Source organism: Pleurodeles waltl, chromosome 4_1, assembly GCF_031143425.1.
Source record: "Pleurodeles waltl isolate 20211129_DDA chromosome 4_1, aPleWal1.hap1.20221129, whole genome shotgun sequence".
Classification (NCBI taxonomy): domain Eukaryota; kingdom Metazoa; phylum Chordata; class Amphibia; order Caudata; family Salamandridae; genus Pleurodeles; species Pleurodeles waltl.
In genome coordinates, this window is record NC_090442.1 from 482,549,470 (window position 1) to 482,566,610 (window position 17,141).

General features: G+C 41.0%; 1 protein-coding gene across 2 annotated transcripts; it reads left to right on the forward strand.

Moving 5' to 3' along the window:
• The first annotated feature begins 78 nt into the window (after positions 1 to 78).
• LOC138287857 (uncharacterized) lies at positions 79 to 12,498 on the forward strand. 2 transcript variants are annotated; one of them, XM_069228773.1, is made up of 2 exons: positions 79 to 178; positions 9,394 to 12,498. In XM_069228773.1, exons 1-2 carry the CDS (start codon positions 128 to 130, stop codon positions 10,210 to 10,212), a joined length of 870 nt encoding a protein of 289 aa, XP_069084874.1. In that variant the 5' UTR covers positions 79 to 127; the 3' UTR covers positions 10,213 to 12,498. The 2 variants fall into 2 exon arrangements, with proteins under 2 accessions (XP_069084874.1, XP_069084873.1); XM_069228772.1 differs by lacking the exon at positions 9,394 to 12,498 and adding an exon at positions 704 to 7,147.
• The last annotated feature ends 4,643 nt before the right edge of the window (positions 12,499 to 17,141 follow it).

Genomic DNA, 17,141 nt, shown 5'->3' on the forward strand with positions numbered 1-17,141 from the left:
ACTGTCGCAAAGTGAAGACTCTCTCTAGTTCTATAGTAGAAACGATCCTTGCGGGTGTCCCTCCTTTATTTCCTTTTTGTCAACCAAGTTGGATTTCTTTATGTGAAAGAAGTTCTAACACAGAAGTATGGCGTTACTCAAGCGAGGATCACTTGCATTCTGCTTTCTTCACCAGGGTGTAAGGAGAATGAGTTTCTATTTTTTTATTATGCTTTTCACTGACCGTAGCAGCAATCAATGTCCCGATACTGAACACCAAAACCGACCCACAACCTACCCCAAGTCCTCTATTGGATGTTTGACGTAGTTCAAGTTTACACTTTTAAACCATAATAACCTATTTTGCACAAAATGTCTCCACTCCTAATTTGCATCCCTTTTTAGGTCGAGCAAGTGCTGCTTTTCCGACGTATTGGTATTGAGAGAGCGTATTTTGATATTACATATTATAGACGTGAAATGCTTATGTCTAACAATGCTGTATTAATAAACATTTATTAAAAGCGTATTCATAAAAATGGAGAATCGTTCACATGTACAAACTAATGTCAAACGTAAGGAATAATTGTTTATAGTTTGCCTAACTGAGCACATTAAAACGTATAGAACTGCATTCATTAAACTCGTATATCTTAAGTTAGCGTGAGTCAAGCAGAAGCTGTGTAGTTCTCATATTAAAGGCGTATTTTTCCTGTCTCTTCAGTGTGCTGACTTCCAAACGACCATGACCCAGCTATTGTTCTTGCTGTATTAGTTTGAAACATGGGGAGATGTTCCCATCCGCATGCTAGAATCTTTTAGTATAAAATGATTGTGCCTCGAAACATTTGTAGATACTTCCAAGGACAATGAGACGAGGGAACGAGAACTTTTAACCTGAGACGTGTGCCAAGCTGATGAAGTAACCCCGGATATGCCACCTACGGAAGACTGAATATGAAGACCAATCAGAAGCCAATATTTTATCGAGAAATGACAAATGCATTACTTAATGTATAATTTGATAGGTTAACAATGATGGGGTGTATTGACTAACCAATAGAATTTTGGGGGAATGAATTACTAGAAAGGGATAAAAACCCATGACACAGGAAATAATCGTCCATTAGGTAGGGAATGATATCAATTACATCCCGAAACTCTGTCACACTATTCTGTGACTTGAGACTTAGACAAACCATCCTTGCCCATATTACTGCCCTTACACTTTTCTCCTTATGAGGAGAGTGTCTCTTGCCTCTAACTTAGATAGACTGACGGCGATCTAACCGATGTCCTAAAGACGAAGACTGATCCTGAATGCTGACCTAATCAGAGGAGGGTAATTATATAATTGCTAATGGAAATTCATTTGCCTTTCTTTCTAGGTACCAACTGCTGTATGTTTTGATAGAGACCTTAGTTAGATGTTTTCCAAATTGGTGTTCAAAATTGTTTTTGCATGACGCCCAACATGCTAATGCTAATTAGAGGTTAGACGAGGTATTCACTCCGACTGACAAATTGACGTGACTGACGTGGTGCTATGCTGAACTAGTATCTTAGAAATTCGAAGTGCTATAATCCGCTTATATCTATCTGATTATTCATGTTACTAATTTTTGCATTATCGAAGGCTTATTGTGGTTGCCATCTTGTCATCGTGCTTATGTGTTTATTGACTTCGAGATTAATGCCTTTGCTACTAGATTGTAAACAATAGGGAATAAAACTTATTAACTCCATTAAGGTGTGGTTATTCATGACTGAAAAGTCATGGTTGCACCGAACGTCTAATTTGATGTTAAACGTTGACAATGTTATTGACCTATTGATTGATGTTTTGATCAGTTATCTCGTCCTACGGTGTCTCACCACTGGGTCCAAAGATTCATTGGCCTAAAACGAGTCCTGATGTGTATAAATTAACATAGACGGACGCGTTAACAGTTCTGGTAGCAGAGTACGGTTTGGCCCTTGGGGGCCCTAGGACGGAGTTTTCACTGTTCAATTGTTTTCTTGTGATAATGCAATTTGGAAAGATGATGAGTTGCTAGATCTGCCATGGGCTTTCCCGGGATCTCGGAGCCTGCCTAGATGAGTTGGGAATGTTCTCGGCGCCATAGTATGTGTGGTTAGGGTTTTTTTGCGCTTATTAAATCTTATGCATTTTGCAGGTGATTGTGAATACTTGAGTGTGATTAGGCCAAATTAAGTGTTGTTTAGAAGGAGTGGGCGTACTCCACAGTATGAGAGTAGGGATGTCGGCGTACTTCATGTGAATGCAGCGCTTGTTTCTCAAAATTATCCATGTGGTTGGTTGTTGTATACAGGCCTATTGAGGTCTAAGACTCCGGAGTATGATGATAAAAAGGTTTATGTTGTAATCTGTGCGGTTTAGTAGGTCAATCGGGCGTGGTTGACAGATCGAGTTTTGAGTTATGATGCATGTGTGTAACCTTCGATGGAGATTTGACAAGTTCTAAAGTGCACTAGAAGGAGTCATTGACAAGTCGAGAGTAGGATTTGCAGGACGAATTCTGCTTGCGTATGAGGGAACTGAGAAGGAGAGAGTAGCGGCCGAGGCTTCAAGTGAAATCTCTGTAAAGTTCTGAAGCGAATGTGTTACCCTTCCTGTAGTAAACCGGCAGATTTGTGTTGTCATTCAAGTGCTAGCAATAATTTGCATTAGTTTGTATGAGTTGTAAGGAGTTAGTGAAGTGTGGACAAGCCGCAAGACTTTGTCAGCTGCAGTGTGTGAGTGTGACGTCAGTGGTGCCGCGCTGGGATAGGTCAGATGTCGAGAGGGGTCGCGCACGGATTGGCTGCCGTCCGTGAGAGGCAATAGGTTGAGCAAAGGGTAGGTGAACAGTGTCCTGGGAACTAAGCCGTTTTCTGAGTAAAAATAAAATAAAATGAATTTTGTTAAGGCATTTAAAAGCGCATTGAAAGGAGATGTGTATATCATTGCGACTGATGGGGAACCTACACCACCTGAGGGTACGCCAGCTTACAAGGTTATGGAAGAAAAGGGTGTTGCACCGTGTTTATGGATAAAACAATGGCGTAAACTGACAGAGAAAGAAGGGTGTCTAGCGTTTCCTGAACATGGAACATTTAATCAAAAGGTGTTAGAAAACCTGAGGTGGATGTTAAGTACGCAGCAACCACCTCCACGACCAGCACAGTATGAGGCTTTGGCAATTTGGGACCTGATGGCTCTTAAACATAGACAAGAAAGATTTCAAAGGAGACTGACAAGAGCTGAAAAATCCTATGCAGAGGCTAGATGGGATAATGAGAATAAAATGTGGAGACGAGGAATAGTGGATGGGTTGAAGCTGTTTCCGGCAATAACCCAGGGAGAGGAAACACAGGGAAAGAAAGCTTCTTGCAAAACTGATAAAGAGCCAGTCAAACACAAAGAGAATAAAAGATCTTGGGAAGAAGAGGACGATTCAGATGATGAGGCGTTTATGGATAGGCTGTTACATGATCGTCCGCCACCTTACGCGGTGAACGACAATGCTCCAAGTACTAGCTTGGATCTTGGGAACCAGACGAAAGAGAAGGGTGTTACTGATACAGTGCAGAATAGCGATACAGCTTTGATACAGAATGGTGTCAGTGTACCCACTGCTCCAGACCCGCCGATACAGTTACAGCCTCCACCACAGATAAAAAGAATTTATCCTGATGTTCCAGTGCTTGAGACTACTACGAACTTGGTGGTGCAGCCAGACCCGATATATACAAAGCCAAGGTTAGTACAGATCGAATCAACTCCGCAGTTAGTGTCACAACCGCCGAAACTGATACCTGGGTATAACCCAGTAGCGGGTCCTTTAAAAGAACCTGCACCAGGATTATTAAATCAGACCTATGGTGTTGAAGCTCCAAGAAGCTTGGGAGCAGGCCAGACACCTGCTGCTATATCACTACCCATTACAGTTGGTCCCCCATTGCCATTATACGCACAGGAGAAAAAAAAGGATGTGTGAGCAGGGAGTCCTAACTCATGAAATGATAAGAGGAGGGTCTCTTATAACTCCACAAATAATGACACAGGGAGGACAGGCTTGTGAACAATCAAGACCCTTAATGGACCTTAGTCCAATAGGGGCACCTCTTGAGGCAATGCGACAAGCAGGATTGGGAGTCCTGACTCCCCAAACCATGAGTACAAATACCTCATACACTCCAATGATACATGCAGGGAACATTTCACTGCAGGGTTTTACAGTACAACAGCTAAATGAATGGTTAGAGAAAACCTGCACATCGCAAAGGGCTACAGCAACTGCAATCGAACCTGAAAAAGAGAAACAGGATGAATACCTAAACCTAGTACGACTAGGAGCAGAAGCTGCTGAATTGGTGGATGGAACAATGGGAGTAAATAGGTTGGAATCTTACACTGAGGCAGAATTAAGGTACCTATGTCCTAAAATAACCAAAGAGGTAGGCAAAGTACACCAGAGATTAACGAATTTGGCAGACAAATACAATATCGACATTGGGAACACAAAACATTTGAAACGGAGTTACAGATTAGATTTTGACTCAAAAGATTTTGAACACATGAGATCTGCAGGCATGAAGACACATTTGAAAGAGCTGCTGCAAAGCGCACAAATTTGGGGAGCACTAGAGAAATGGGAAGGCAGATGGATAAAAAAAAAAGATAAGGGAAAAAGAGATAGTCCAGTGTCTAATGAAACAACAGTCACACCAAACTTAGAGACAGTAAAAATCCTACCTATGAGAGAAACAGCTGGTGGTGTTTTGGTACATGTGCCTTGGTCCAGGGGAGACATTTTGTCCTTTACAAATGATTATCCCAGGTTAAGAGAAAAACCGATCGAGTGGTATCAACAGACAGATAGATTTGTGAAGCTTGCGAAGTGTCTCTGGGAAGACTTGAATACCTTGTTTGAGATTATTGTTCCGCCAGACTTGTGGCTTGAGTGTAAGAGAGGGGTAGATTGGCCCACAAGGGAACCGGCAAGGGATAAAGTGACTGGAGCGCCTTCTGAAGAGGTGATGAAATATTATCATAAAGTAATTGAGTTTTTGAAACAAAAGGTGTCGCCGAAGGTGACTGATTGGCAGAAAATTGACCGGACCTCTCAAGAGGTTAAAGAGTCAATACATGCATATTACGAAAGATTGTTAAAGGCATTCAAACATTACAGTGGTACTGAAACAATTGAGCCGAAGGACATGAATCATCTTGTGTTCAGATTTGTCGAAGGGCTGAGACCGGAGGTCAGCCAAATGATTAAAAATCATTTGATTTGTTGGCAAGCTAAACCGATTGATGAAGTATTGCAGTACGCGAAATACTGTAGTGACGAAATTGAGTTAAAGCAGAAAAAGTTGAAGGAAAAGGTGATGGTGATGCAGATAAGAGCTGCACAGGCTGGAATACAGGGAAACGGTGTTCAGCAAATGATACAGCAACAACCGCAATTGAATGGTGTGTTTCAGGCACAGCCGAGAGGTAGAGGTCGAGGGTTTGTGAACCGTGGTGCGGACATGAATAATGTTATTGTTCAAGGTGATGGTCAAGGAGTGAAAAAGATGTCACCATGCCATGCGTGCGGGGGCGTGGGACATTGGAAACGGGATTGTCCAAATATAATGCAGGATGGTACAGTTCAGCAGAGTAACAATGCCGGTACATTGCAAAATTCACGAGGTTCAAGAATGAGACACCCGAATGAGAACTATCACAATAATTTGGTACAAATGACAGGGGTGCAACCTATGCAGCAAATGCAAATGCAGCGTTTCCAAACAGTGTCAGTACAACCGATGCAACAGCAGATCCCTATGGTGCCTAGACAGCAAATGCAGTTACCCCTAGCTCCGATGGGACAGCAACAGGTGATGCTTCCTCAACAGGTCACAGGTCAAGTAACAAGTCAAAACAACACTGTACAACAATTCCCACTAAGAGGTGAAAATGAGATGAATGGGGACTGGTCAGATGATAGCTCAGACAGTGAAGAGTGCAGACTCGCCGCATCCTTAGAAGTAGACCAGAGAGGCCCATATGTGGAGGGAAAAGTAATGGGCTACAAAGTCTCATTTTTAGTTGATACAGGAGCTACACGCTCTACTGTTCGCAGTGCAGAGGTACCAAGATTACCTCTCTCAGGGCGCACCATACGAGTGGTTGGTGTAGCTAATCAGTATCTGACTAATCCAATCACTGACCCAGTGCAGGTTGAAATTGGAAATTTCCAGGGCCTGCATAAATTTGTTGTGTGCGATTCAAGTCCAGTGTCCTTGCTAGGAAGAGACTTATTGTGCAAAACCAAATGTTCAATTACCTGTTCCGATGGTGGAATAGAGGTTCAGACAAACAGTGATGACGAGGCAGATGAGGGTCAGCTTATGGAAGAAGGAGGAGAGATGAATGAAGATTACCCTCTAATTACCCTTTTTCCAGTATTTACCTTGATCAATCTACCTGCTGATCTGCAAGGATCGGTGATAGAGAAAGTATGGGATTTGACTGGAAAGGAGGTTGAATTAATAAAGGGAGTTAAACCAATCAAGGTGCAGATAAAGCCGAATGCAGTGTTTCCACAACTGTCACAATATCACATGACTCAGGATGTCCTTATTGACGTGACACAGATAATTGCAGATTTCCTCAGACAGGGAGTGCTGAAAGAAGTCCTGAGTAGTCCGTGTAACTCTCCAATTATGGGTTTGAGAAAGCCCTGTGGGAAAGTTCGAATTGTGCAGGATCTGAGAAAAATAAACGAAATCGTGGTAAAATGCTGCCCTGTGGTTCCCAACCCAGCAGTAATAATGTACCAGGTTCCTTGTGATGCTGAATGGTTTACCGTAGTAGACCTATCACAAGCGTTTTTCTCGATTCCACTTCATGAAGACAGCCAGTTTTTGTTCAGTTTCAAATTCCTGGATAAGGTATACAGTTGGTGCAGAATTCCTCAGGGGTTTTCTGAGTCACCATCCATCTTCAATCAGATATTGAAGAAGGATTTGGAACCTCTTGTGCTACCTTACAATTCGACTCTTGTGCAGTACACTGATGATTTGTTGATTGCATCTAAAACCAAAGACAGCTGCAAATATGATACAATTGCCTTATTGAACCATTTAGGGAAAAACTGACATAAGGTGTCACCTAAAAAGCTGCAGTACTGTCAAAAAGAAGTAAAATATTTGGGGCATCTGATTGAGAAAGGGTCCCGAAGAATATCCAAAGAGAGAATAACAGTTGTCTTACAAATGAATCCCCCAACAACAAAGAGAGATGTCAGAATGTTCTTGGGAATGGTGGGCTACTGTCGCCAGTGGATACCCAACTTCTCGATTATTTCAAAACCATTGACAAAACTGACAGGAAAGGAAGTTAAGGATGAACCATACACAATCACATTGACAAAAGAAGAGCTTGAGTCATTTCTAGAGCTGAAAGAATGCATGTGCAGAGCTCCAGCTTTAGGAATGCCTGATTATGAGAAGCCATTTTCGTTGTTCTGTCATGAACGTGATGCTTGTTCTTTGTCTGTTTTAACACAGGTCCATGGAGATGCAAATCGCCCAGTAGCATATTTTTCGGCTACTTTGGACCCTGTCGCAGCAGCCTTACCGGGTTGTTTGCGAGCAGTCGCAGCAGTTGGTCAAAGCCTTTCACAATGCGAGGGCATAGTTATGGGTTATCCCCTGACAGTGTTGGTTCCACATTCTGTTGAAATTTTGCTGACACGAACTAAGACACAACACATGACAAATGCCCGACTTACCAAATATGAGACAATTATTCTGGGGTCACCAAATGTCACACTGAAAAGGTGCACTGTATTGAACCCGGCAACTCTACTTCCCATTGAGAATACAGAAATAAAAGATGGGGAAGAATTTGAGCATGATTGTCTGGAGGTAACTGAGCTCAGTACCAAACCTCGCTCAGATATAAAAGATACCCAGGTAAAGGAAAACGATTACATTATGTTCGTTGATGGGTCCTGTCTAAGAGATTCATCAGGAACTTTGAGAGCTGGTTATGCAGTATGTACCATGTCCGGTATAGTCGAAGCCTCCTGGCTCGAGAAAGTGTTTTCTGCACAAGTGGCAGAATTGATAGCTCTCACAAAAGCCTGCCATGCTGCTGTAAATTTAAAGGTCACAATCTATACAGACAGCAGATACGGATTTGGAATTGTGCATGATTTTGGCCAACTCTGGTCACAAAGAGGGTTTATGACATCCTCTGGTTCACCAGTGAAAAATGGAGAACAGATAAGAGATTTGTTACATGCGATTCAGTTGCCTCTTGAAATTGCTGTGGTGAAATGCAGTGCTCACACCAGATCACAAGATTTTGTGTCAATGGGGAATGGTTATGCAGACCAGGTTGCCAGATTCTGTGCATTAAACTGTATATCCTTTAAAGAACAATGGGAGCTGTTACCACAACCTGAGAAGGACAACACCTTAAGTTTAGCATTACGAGTGGTTGATACCTTAGACGAATTAAAGACACTACAAAGCCACGTTGGTAAGGAAGAAAAACGTTCTTGGCAGAAAATGCAGTGTGTACAGAGAGAAGACGATATTTGGGTATCGAGAGAGGGAAAGCTAGTGTTGCCAAACAGTCTTCTGTCACAATTTGCCCGATTGTATCATGGGCAGGCTCACTTGGGAAGAGATGCCATGATCAGATAATTTAAAATCGATTGGTTCAATCCAAGATTCAGACATGCCGCAGAAATCACTTGTCACAGATGCGTCATTTGTCAACAAATGAACGCTGGAAAAGGAACTGTGGTAACTTTGAGCCACATTGGGAGAGCTGGTGGTCCATTTAATAAGATCCAAATGGATTTTATTGAAATGCCTGTTTGTGGAGGTCTGAGATACGTGTTGGTGATTGTGTGTGTTTTTAGCCATTGGATTGAGGCATATCCCACACAAAGGAATGACAGCCTTACAGTTGCAAAGCTACTACTCAGAGAATTAATACCCAGGTTCGGGTTTCCGGTTTCTATAGAATCAGATAGGGGAAGACACTTTGACAATGAGGTGATTAAACTTCTGTGTGCCGCACTCAACATTGAACAAAAGCTGCATTGTAGCTATCGCCCTGAAGCTTCAGGACTAGTCGAACAGATGAATGGTACTTTGAAATCAAGAATAGCAAAAATGTGTGCAGCAACAAACATGAAGTGGCCAGATGCATTACCTCTAGTGCTGATGTCTATGAGAAACACGCCAGATAAGAAAACAGGATTGTCCCCACATGAAATCCTCATGGGCAGAGCAATGAGGTTACCGGCGGTACCTGCAAATGCACTAGTGAATATTACAGATGATATGGTGTTGGATTACTGCAAAAGTTTGGCTGACGTGATTCGCTCTTTCTCTCACCAGGTGGAAGCTAACACGTTACCACCAATCGGCGAACCAGGACACTCTCTGCAAGCTGGAGATTGGGTGGTTGTCAAGAAGCACGTAAGAAAGTCGTGTCTTGAGCCGCGTTGGAAAGGGCCATATCAAGTGATATTGACGACCACTACTGCTGTGAAATGTACCGGGGTTCCCAACTGGATACATGCCAGTCATACAAAAAGGGTAGCGTGTCCTGTTGAAGAGGAACTTGAAAATTCCGGTGCAGAAACCTCAAGAGGAGAAGTCTCAGAGTCAGAGATTAGTCAAGAAGGATCTGAGACTACAGGAGAGCCCTCTGAGAACAGCCGTGTCCCTCAAACTATCAGTGAGTTTGAGAGAGGTGACGAAGTGCCAATCTCAGTGGAGGCAGCAGGAGAACAAAGTCAAGAAGAGGTTCTCCCAGAAGAAGACGAATACAATTCAGAAACTGAATATAGTATCGAACAAGGAGAGAGAAACGGAGAAGTGTCAAATTCAAATCAGAACAAATTAAGATCTGCCAAACAAGTTCCAAGCCTATCAGGAGAAAACACCATATTATCAGAGGAGGGTGCTGTCCGAGGTACTGAAGGAAAACGCCGAAGCAAGACGAACAGAGGTGACAATTGGCCAGAAAATTCACACTTTAGAATAAGAGAAATAGCAAATGAAACAATAATAGAGGAAAGCGATACCTCACGAACAGACGATCTGAGTGAAGGAGAACAGCAAGGTGAACGAAGAATAAAAAGAAAAAGAATAGCAAACAGAAGATATACCGGTCCTGAATGGGCATACGCTACAACCGCTGAATGGCAATAAGAATTCTTAGCGTTCTGTTTTGATAGAGAAGTACCAGGCCAGTACTACGGTACCTGAAGAAAATACAACAGGAAGATTGAAAAAGAAAAACATTAAAAATTGTGAAAGCTAAAAAGAGAAAATTTTACCGGAAAGTGACATTAAACCTGGATTTGACTTATAGAAACCTGATTACGACAAGTTGCTAACCTGAATTGACGGAAAAGGTCCTGGATTGAGTGAAGACGCTGTAAATTTACGCAGAAAGAATTTGCTACTCAGAGTTGATTGTTGATCTACTGTTTGATTCTATACAAACATGGCTTATAGTAACAAGGGAAGTAAAGTGTGTGGCTGGTTAGGACTTATGATAGGTGCTGTATGTGCAATAATGATTGTGGGAGTGATTGTAGGAATGCCATGGAGAGAGAGTGAAACTTCTAATGCAACTTCAAAACCTGAGACTACTACTACAACTAATAAACTATCACCATGGGAGAAATTCGAGCAAGACGCAAAACATCTGCATGAGGGAATTAATCCAAACGGGGAGCTTTCTACTAATGTTTTCTATCGCCTACTAAATGAGTATGTGGAAACTATGAATGCGAAAGACTGTTATGTGTGTACTAAAATTCCTTCGTCTGTGCAGGAGGGGGTTACTTATCATAGCCTCCCTCTTACGTACGGGATTAGTTGTAGCTTGCTACTAACAAGATTTTATAATCAAGAGAATGTGCAATATTTTTATTCAAATTTGGATGTTGTGTTTTCTTTTGTGCCCGTTATTGAATTCTTAAATAAGTTAGCTAAAGAACATGATATAAAACTAGTTAGAGGATTCTTTGAGCCAACACTAACATTTGGAACTGCTTATGCACACCGCAATAACCTGACATGCTTACTGTCTCCTGTAGAGAAAAGCTTTTTAGATCACACAGATGATAGACGCAAAGCACTAAAGGAAAGGTTAGAAAAAGGTTTAGAAAAACGCACTTATGCCAATGATTATGCTTATACTGAAATCAAAACCCAAGGCAAGTTAGCTATAGATGCATTACACGTAGGTAGACTCTGTATATATAGGCCAAAATCTGATCAAGATAATTTGTTTGTAGGAACGAGTGAATGTAGACATGTGTTTTTGTTTCAGAGCAAATGGACCTTTATGTTAAATGGACAAGACCCAGCGATTCCTGGAATCTATTACATCTGTGGGTTAAATGCGTATTACCGTCTCCCTAAGGGATGGTATGGGACATGTTATTTGGGAATAATATTCCCAAAGATTTACCAGATTGATGACTCAAAACAACTACCTAAAACGTCTGAATTACAACATACCAGACAAAAACGAGAATCAGTGGCGGCTGTCATTGGTGACATATTTGGTGCTATAATCCCATCAATAGGGGTTGTCTTGAAATCTATGAAAATCCAAAGGTTGTCTACTATTGTGGATTACATGCTGACTAATTTCACAGGAGCTATACTCCTGATGGATACAGAACTTGCTGCAGAAAGAGCTATGACTCTTCAAAACCGGCTTGCTTTAGACATTCTTTTAGCAATGAGTGGAGGTGTGTGCAAAATGCTTAATGAGCAACATTGTTGCAAGTATATACCTGACAATAGTAAGAAAATTAGAAGCATGCTTACTAACCTGACTAGAGATAGTACAGATTTGAAAGATCTAAAAGAACTGGGTGTTTTGGAGAAATTTGGAAAGGGAATTGCCAGAGTGGGAAGCTGGTTTACCAACATTTGGAATGGGGTACTTGCAAAAATCATGATGGGATTATTAATTGTTCTGATTTGTTTATTGGGATTTTGGGGAATATGCAAAATTAATGAAAAGGTGAAAAGAAATTTGGCTAACAGAACCAAAAGAAACGAAGAAAGTGAAAGAGAGAAAATGTTTAATGAAATATGGGAAAGCTCACATAAAGGAAAAGATGTTGAAATGCGCATTATGCGCAAGGCAAAAAGTTAAAACCTGAAGGATTTGTGATGACGAGCGTCATCAGAGGAGGGACTGAGAGAGCGTATTTTGATATTACATATTATAGACGTGAAATGCTTATGTCTAACAATGCTGTATTAATAAACATTTATTAAAAGCGTATTCATAAAAATGGAGAATCGTTCACATGTACAAACTAATGTCAAACGTAAGGAATAATTGTTTATAGTTTGCCTAACTGAGCACATTAAAACGTATAGAACTGCATTCATTAAACTCGTATATCTTAAGTTAGCGTGAGTCAAGCAGAAGCTGTGTAGTTCTCATATTAAAGGCATATTTTTCCTGTCTCTTCAGTGTGCTGACTTGCAAACGACCATGACCCAGCTATTGTTCTTGCTGTATTAGTTTGAAACATGGGGAGATGTTCCCATCCGCATGCTAGAATCTTTTAGTATAAAATGATTGTGCCTCGAAACATTTGTAGACACTTCCAAGGACAATGAGACGAGGGAACGAGAACTTTTAACCTGAGACGTGTGCCAAGCTGATGAAGTAACCCCGGATATGCCACCTACGGAAGACTGATTATGAAGACCAATCAGAAGCCAATATTTTATCGAGAAATGACAAATGCATTACTTAATGTATAATTTGATAGGTTAACAATGATGGGGTGTATTGACTAACCAATAGAATTTTGGGGGAATGAATTACTAGAAAGGGATAAAAACCCATGACACAGGAAATAATCGTCCATTAGGTAGGGAATGATATCAATTACATCCCGAAACTCTGTCACACTATTCTGTGACTTGAGACTTAGACAAACCATCCTTGCCCATATTACTGCCCTTACACTTTTCTCCTTATGAGGAGAGTGTCTCTTGCCTCTAACTTAGATAGACTGACGGCGATCTAACCGATGTCCTGAAGACGAAGACTGATCCTGAATGCTGACCTAATCAGAGGAGGGTAATTATATAATTGCTAATGGAAATTCATTTGCCTTTCTTTCTAGGTACCAACTGCTGTATGTTTTGATAGAGACCTTAGTTAGATGTTTTCCAAATTGGTGTTCAAAATTGTTTTTGCATGACGCCCAACATGCTAATGCTAATTAGAGGTTAGACGAGGTATTCACTCCGACTGACAAATTGACGTGACTGACGTGGTGCTATGCTGAACTAGTATCTTAGAAATTCGAAGTGCTATAATCCGCTTATATCTATCTGATTATTCATGTTACTAATTTTTGCATTATCGAAGGCTTATTGTGGTTGCCATCTTGTCATCGTGCTTATGTGTTTATTGACTTCGAGATTAATGCCTTTGCTACTAGATTGTAAACAATAGGGAATAAAACTTATTAACTCCATTAAGGTGTGGTTATTCATGACTGAAAAGTCATGGTTGCACCGAACGTCTAATTTGATGTTAAACGTTGACAATGTTATTGACCTATTGATTGATGTTTTGATCAGTTATCTCGTCCTACGGTGTCTCACCACTGGGTCCAAAGATTCATTGGCCTAAAACGAGTCCTGATGTGTATAAATTAACATAGACGGACGCGTTAACAGTTCGTATCTGGGTTTTTAATCACGCCCACCCCAAGCCCATCACTATCACTCGTTCACAGGCTTTCCTTTAAAAAATCCTTTGTTTTCGTTGGTAAGTGCTTTACATTTCTCCCTCCTTGGGGAGGTTTTTTGTTACCACTTTAGCCATCCACTATGTTGCATGGTTCATTGCATTTTTGTCGATAACTTTGGCTGCAGGCAAACTTTTTTTCCCTTTTGTGTCTCTCCTTTGTGCTCACGCTTTTGGCGGCGGTGGCGGTTTAAATCAGCTTGCTTTTTGTGGTTATATACATACTGTTCTATTTAGTTATTGGCGGGTGACATGGAATGGTGGGGTTGTCATGACATGTACAATATTCCACTGTCCGGCATTCTGTGTTGGAGAGCGACTGAAGCAGTGGAGCCAACCAGACCTGTTCTCTGTATTTACTGGAGTTAATAAACCAGAATTATTAAACTTGCAGTCTGTGAAGGTTTCTGTGAATAAAGAGCATCATAACACAACTGTTTTACTTTTTATTTTTAGTTTGTGATGCAAGAAAAATCCAGTTAGGAATTTACAATGCTAATAGTTCTAACTTGTGCAAATGCGAGACCCATTGCATTACAAATGCTTGTTTAGCTATCCTGGACGTTCTTAAGCTAGCTAGGATGTGTAGGTTACCTGGCGAGAACCAAGATCACAGCCAAAATATTGTATTTTTTTTTTTTTTTTTTTTTTTAAAGTTAGGTGCAAGAAAACATATGTTTACTTCCTAAAAATTGTATCAACTAACGACGTGGTGTGGTAGGATTACCATCTTCCCAGCTTTTAGGAACAAGCAAGGGTGTACAAAAACATTTTTTTAAAACTGTTTTTGAATCTTTCTAAGAGGTGTTAACGTGTCCCTTTATGATCAGTTTACTCACGTTGGGACTCTTTTAGGCCAATTAATCTTTTGACCCTGATTGAAGACACCTTAGGACGAGATAGCTAATCAACATGTCAATAATGTCATCAATATTTATTAAAACAATGCAATTCACCTTAGTCAATGACATTTAATGAAACTCGGGAAACACCATGACCTTTCAGTCATGAATAACCACACCAGATTAATATGATGTTGTGAGTTTTATTCCCTATTGGTTACAATTCTACTAGCAAGTTTATTAGTCTCAAAACCAAGAAACACATTAGCATAGTCACAATATGGCAACTCTGATAAGACTTCACTAAAGCAAGAATCACAAACATTAGAATATAACACAGCGTCAGCATAGGTTATTCTAGCAGAGTATCATCACGTTATTCAACAAAGCATAGAGTCGGTCATTTGTCTATTTGCGTCAGTTTAGGGAACCCCTCTCTAACCTCTAATTAGCATTGGCATGTTGGGCTTCATGCAAACAATTAAAAAACACCAATTTGGAAAACATCTAAGTATGGTCTCTGTCAAAAGAAGCAGTTGGTACCTAGAAAGGAAAAGCAAACAGACAATCACAATTTCATTGTCATATAGTTACCATCCAGATTGGGTCAGCACTCAGGTTCGGTCTTTGTCCTCACGACATCAGTTGATTCGCCATCAAGGGTTCAGCTCCGGAAAAAGGGGCACTTCCTTCATAAGGAGGTAAAGTGTAAACGGGCAATCTAAGGGCAAGGATGGTTCTAAAAATTAGCAAGTCACTAAGCAAAGTGACAAAGTCTCTGGATCACTGCAAATCGCATCAGCATCTCCCCCTCTCCTAGTCTCCTACTCCCTAGTTTTAATTTAGTTCCTGGTGTCAATGGTTTTTATCCCCTTTTCGTTGTACATTCCCCTAAAATCTGGTTGGACAAGGGGTTGCATCCCACTATCTTTAACCAATTAACTTTACATTAGATCATCAAATTTGTCACCCCATAACAGTTCTCCCGTATTTTATTGGTTCTTATGATTGACGTCTTTAGCGGGTGGAATGTCCGGTATGATTTCATAGTCTTGTGGTCCTTTGCGCATCTTCGGTCAGTGGCTCCATTGACTGTACCTGTTCAGGCGACCTTGTACCTACGACTGGTCTACAGTGTTGCATTCAGCTAAAATGTTTCTATAAGCAAGTGAAATTTCATGAGAACGGATCTACTACAGTTACATTCAGCTTCTAGTTTGGAGAAAAACGAGTTCATGTCCTTCAGCAAGTCAGCACACTGCACGTTAGAAAAATACATTTAATATGAGAGTCAGGTAGCTAGGCCTCGACTCATGCTAACTAAGGCCTAATGATTTATTAGCAAAACTCTTACATATGTCTATTGTTATTAGTGTAAAATCATATTATTACATGTAATTTCAACATTATTAGTCAGTTTCATTAGTCCCCGTATATATTGACAGCCACTCCCCGTGGGCACATTTCAAGCGCATGTTTTAGCAAGATATATTAATACAGTTTCTATGCAGCATTATACATTAGTTCATGAACATTTCATGTTAATATAGATTATATAAGATACGCTCTCTCAGAGGTAATACATTTTTTTCCTGTTCATTTTTGTTTTATCCCTTTCCAATACTGTGTGCAAGGCCCACCCACAGAGGTGGCATACCGTTTTTGATGTGGCAAATAAGTACACTGGTGAAAGGGCTTCTGGGTAAAAAAAAAAACAATTACCTTGCGAGAGCTGTAGTGTCTTGTGAGTTAGAGATGATGGGACCCTTTAGGCTCCTGATGGACTCGGTAGACCTGTGACTTAAGTGTTCGGGTGTTGTTAATAAAATAATGAATAGAATGTCGAGGAATACAGATGTGTAAAACCAAGCTCCTTGTGTGGCATAATAATTTACATGTATGGAGGCTGGGAAGGACGCCACAACTGGTGACGACATAGGGGATATGTTATAATGTGTCTCGAGGGTCCTCTGTGTTGTAGGCCTCGAGACAAGCCTGCATCAGAATGTTATTGTGGAATGTTGGTTGTGGTGTTCTCTCCCTAGGCAGTTGCTTGCTGACCTCGGGAGAGAGAGCACCGCAATTGAGGTTCTCGCTTAATAAAAACACTTACCTGTTCCTATATTGGATTGCTTCCAATTACTTCATTTTGGCGACGAGCTTGGGCAGCAAGCCGAGGTGATTGACTGCGACTTATCGTGGATGCTCTGGACCCACTTACCTTACAGCACCCGCAGGCTCCACGTGATCGGAGTTTCCAGATACTACTTTAAGAGGACTTATTGCCGTATGTATTCCGGATATTGACTTTCAATGACTTTTTGTAGACGCAGTCAGTCTCGCATATGCACCGTTAACATTGCCTAGCAACGTGGGCCCGCTGTGCGTGTATCTTCAACATGAGGCTCAGTGCCATTTCCAAAGTGCGTGCTGTTTCGTATACGCGCTGTTCACATTGCTTAGCAATTTGGGCAAGCTGTACGCGTGCTAAC

Bases quoted from the DNA above. Each gene is read 5' to 3' on its own strand.
- LOC138287857 (XM_069228772.1), top strand. From the start codon at position 3,862: ATGGTGTTGAAGCTCCAAGAAGCTTGGGAGCAGGCCAGACACCTGCTG.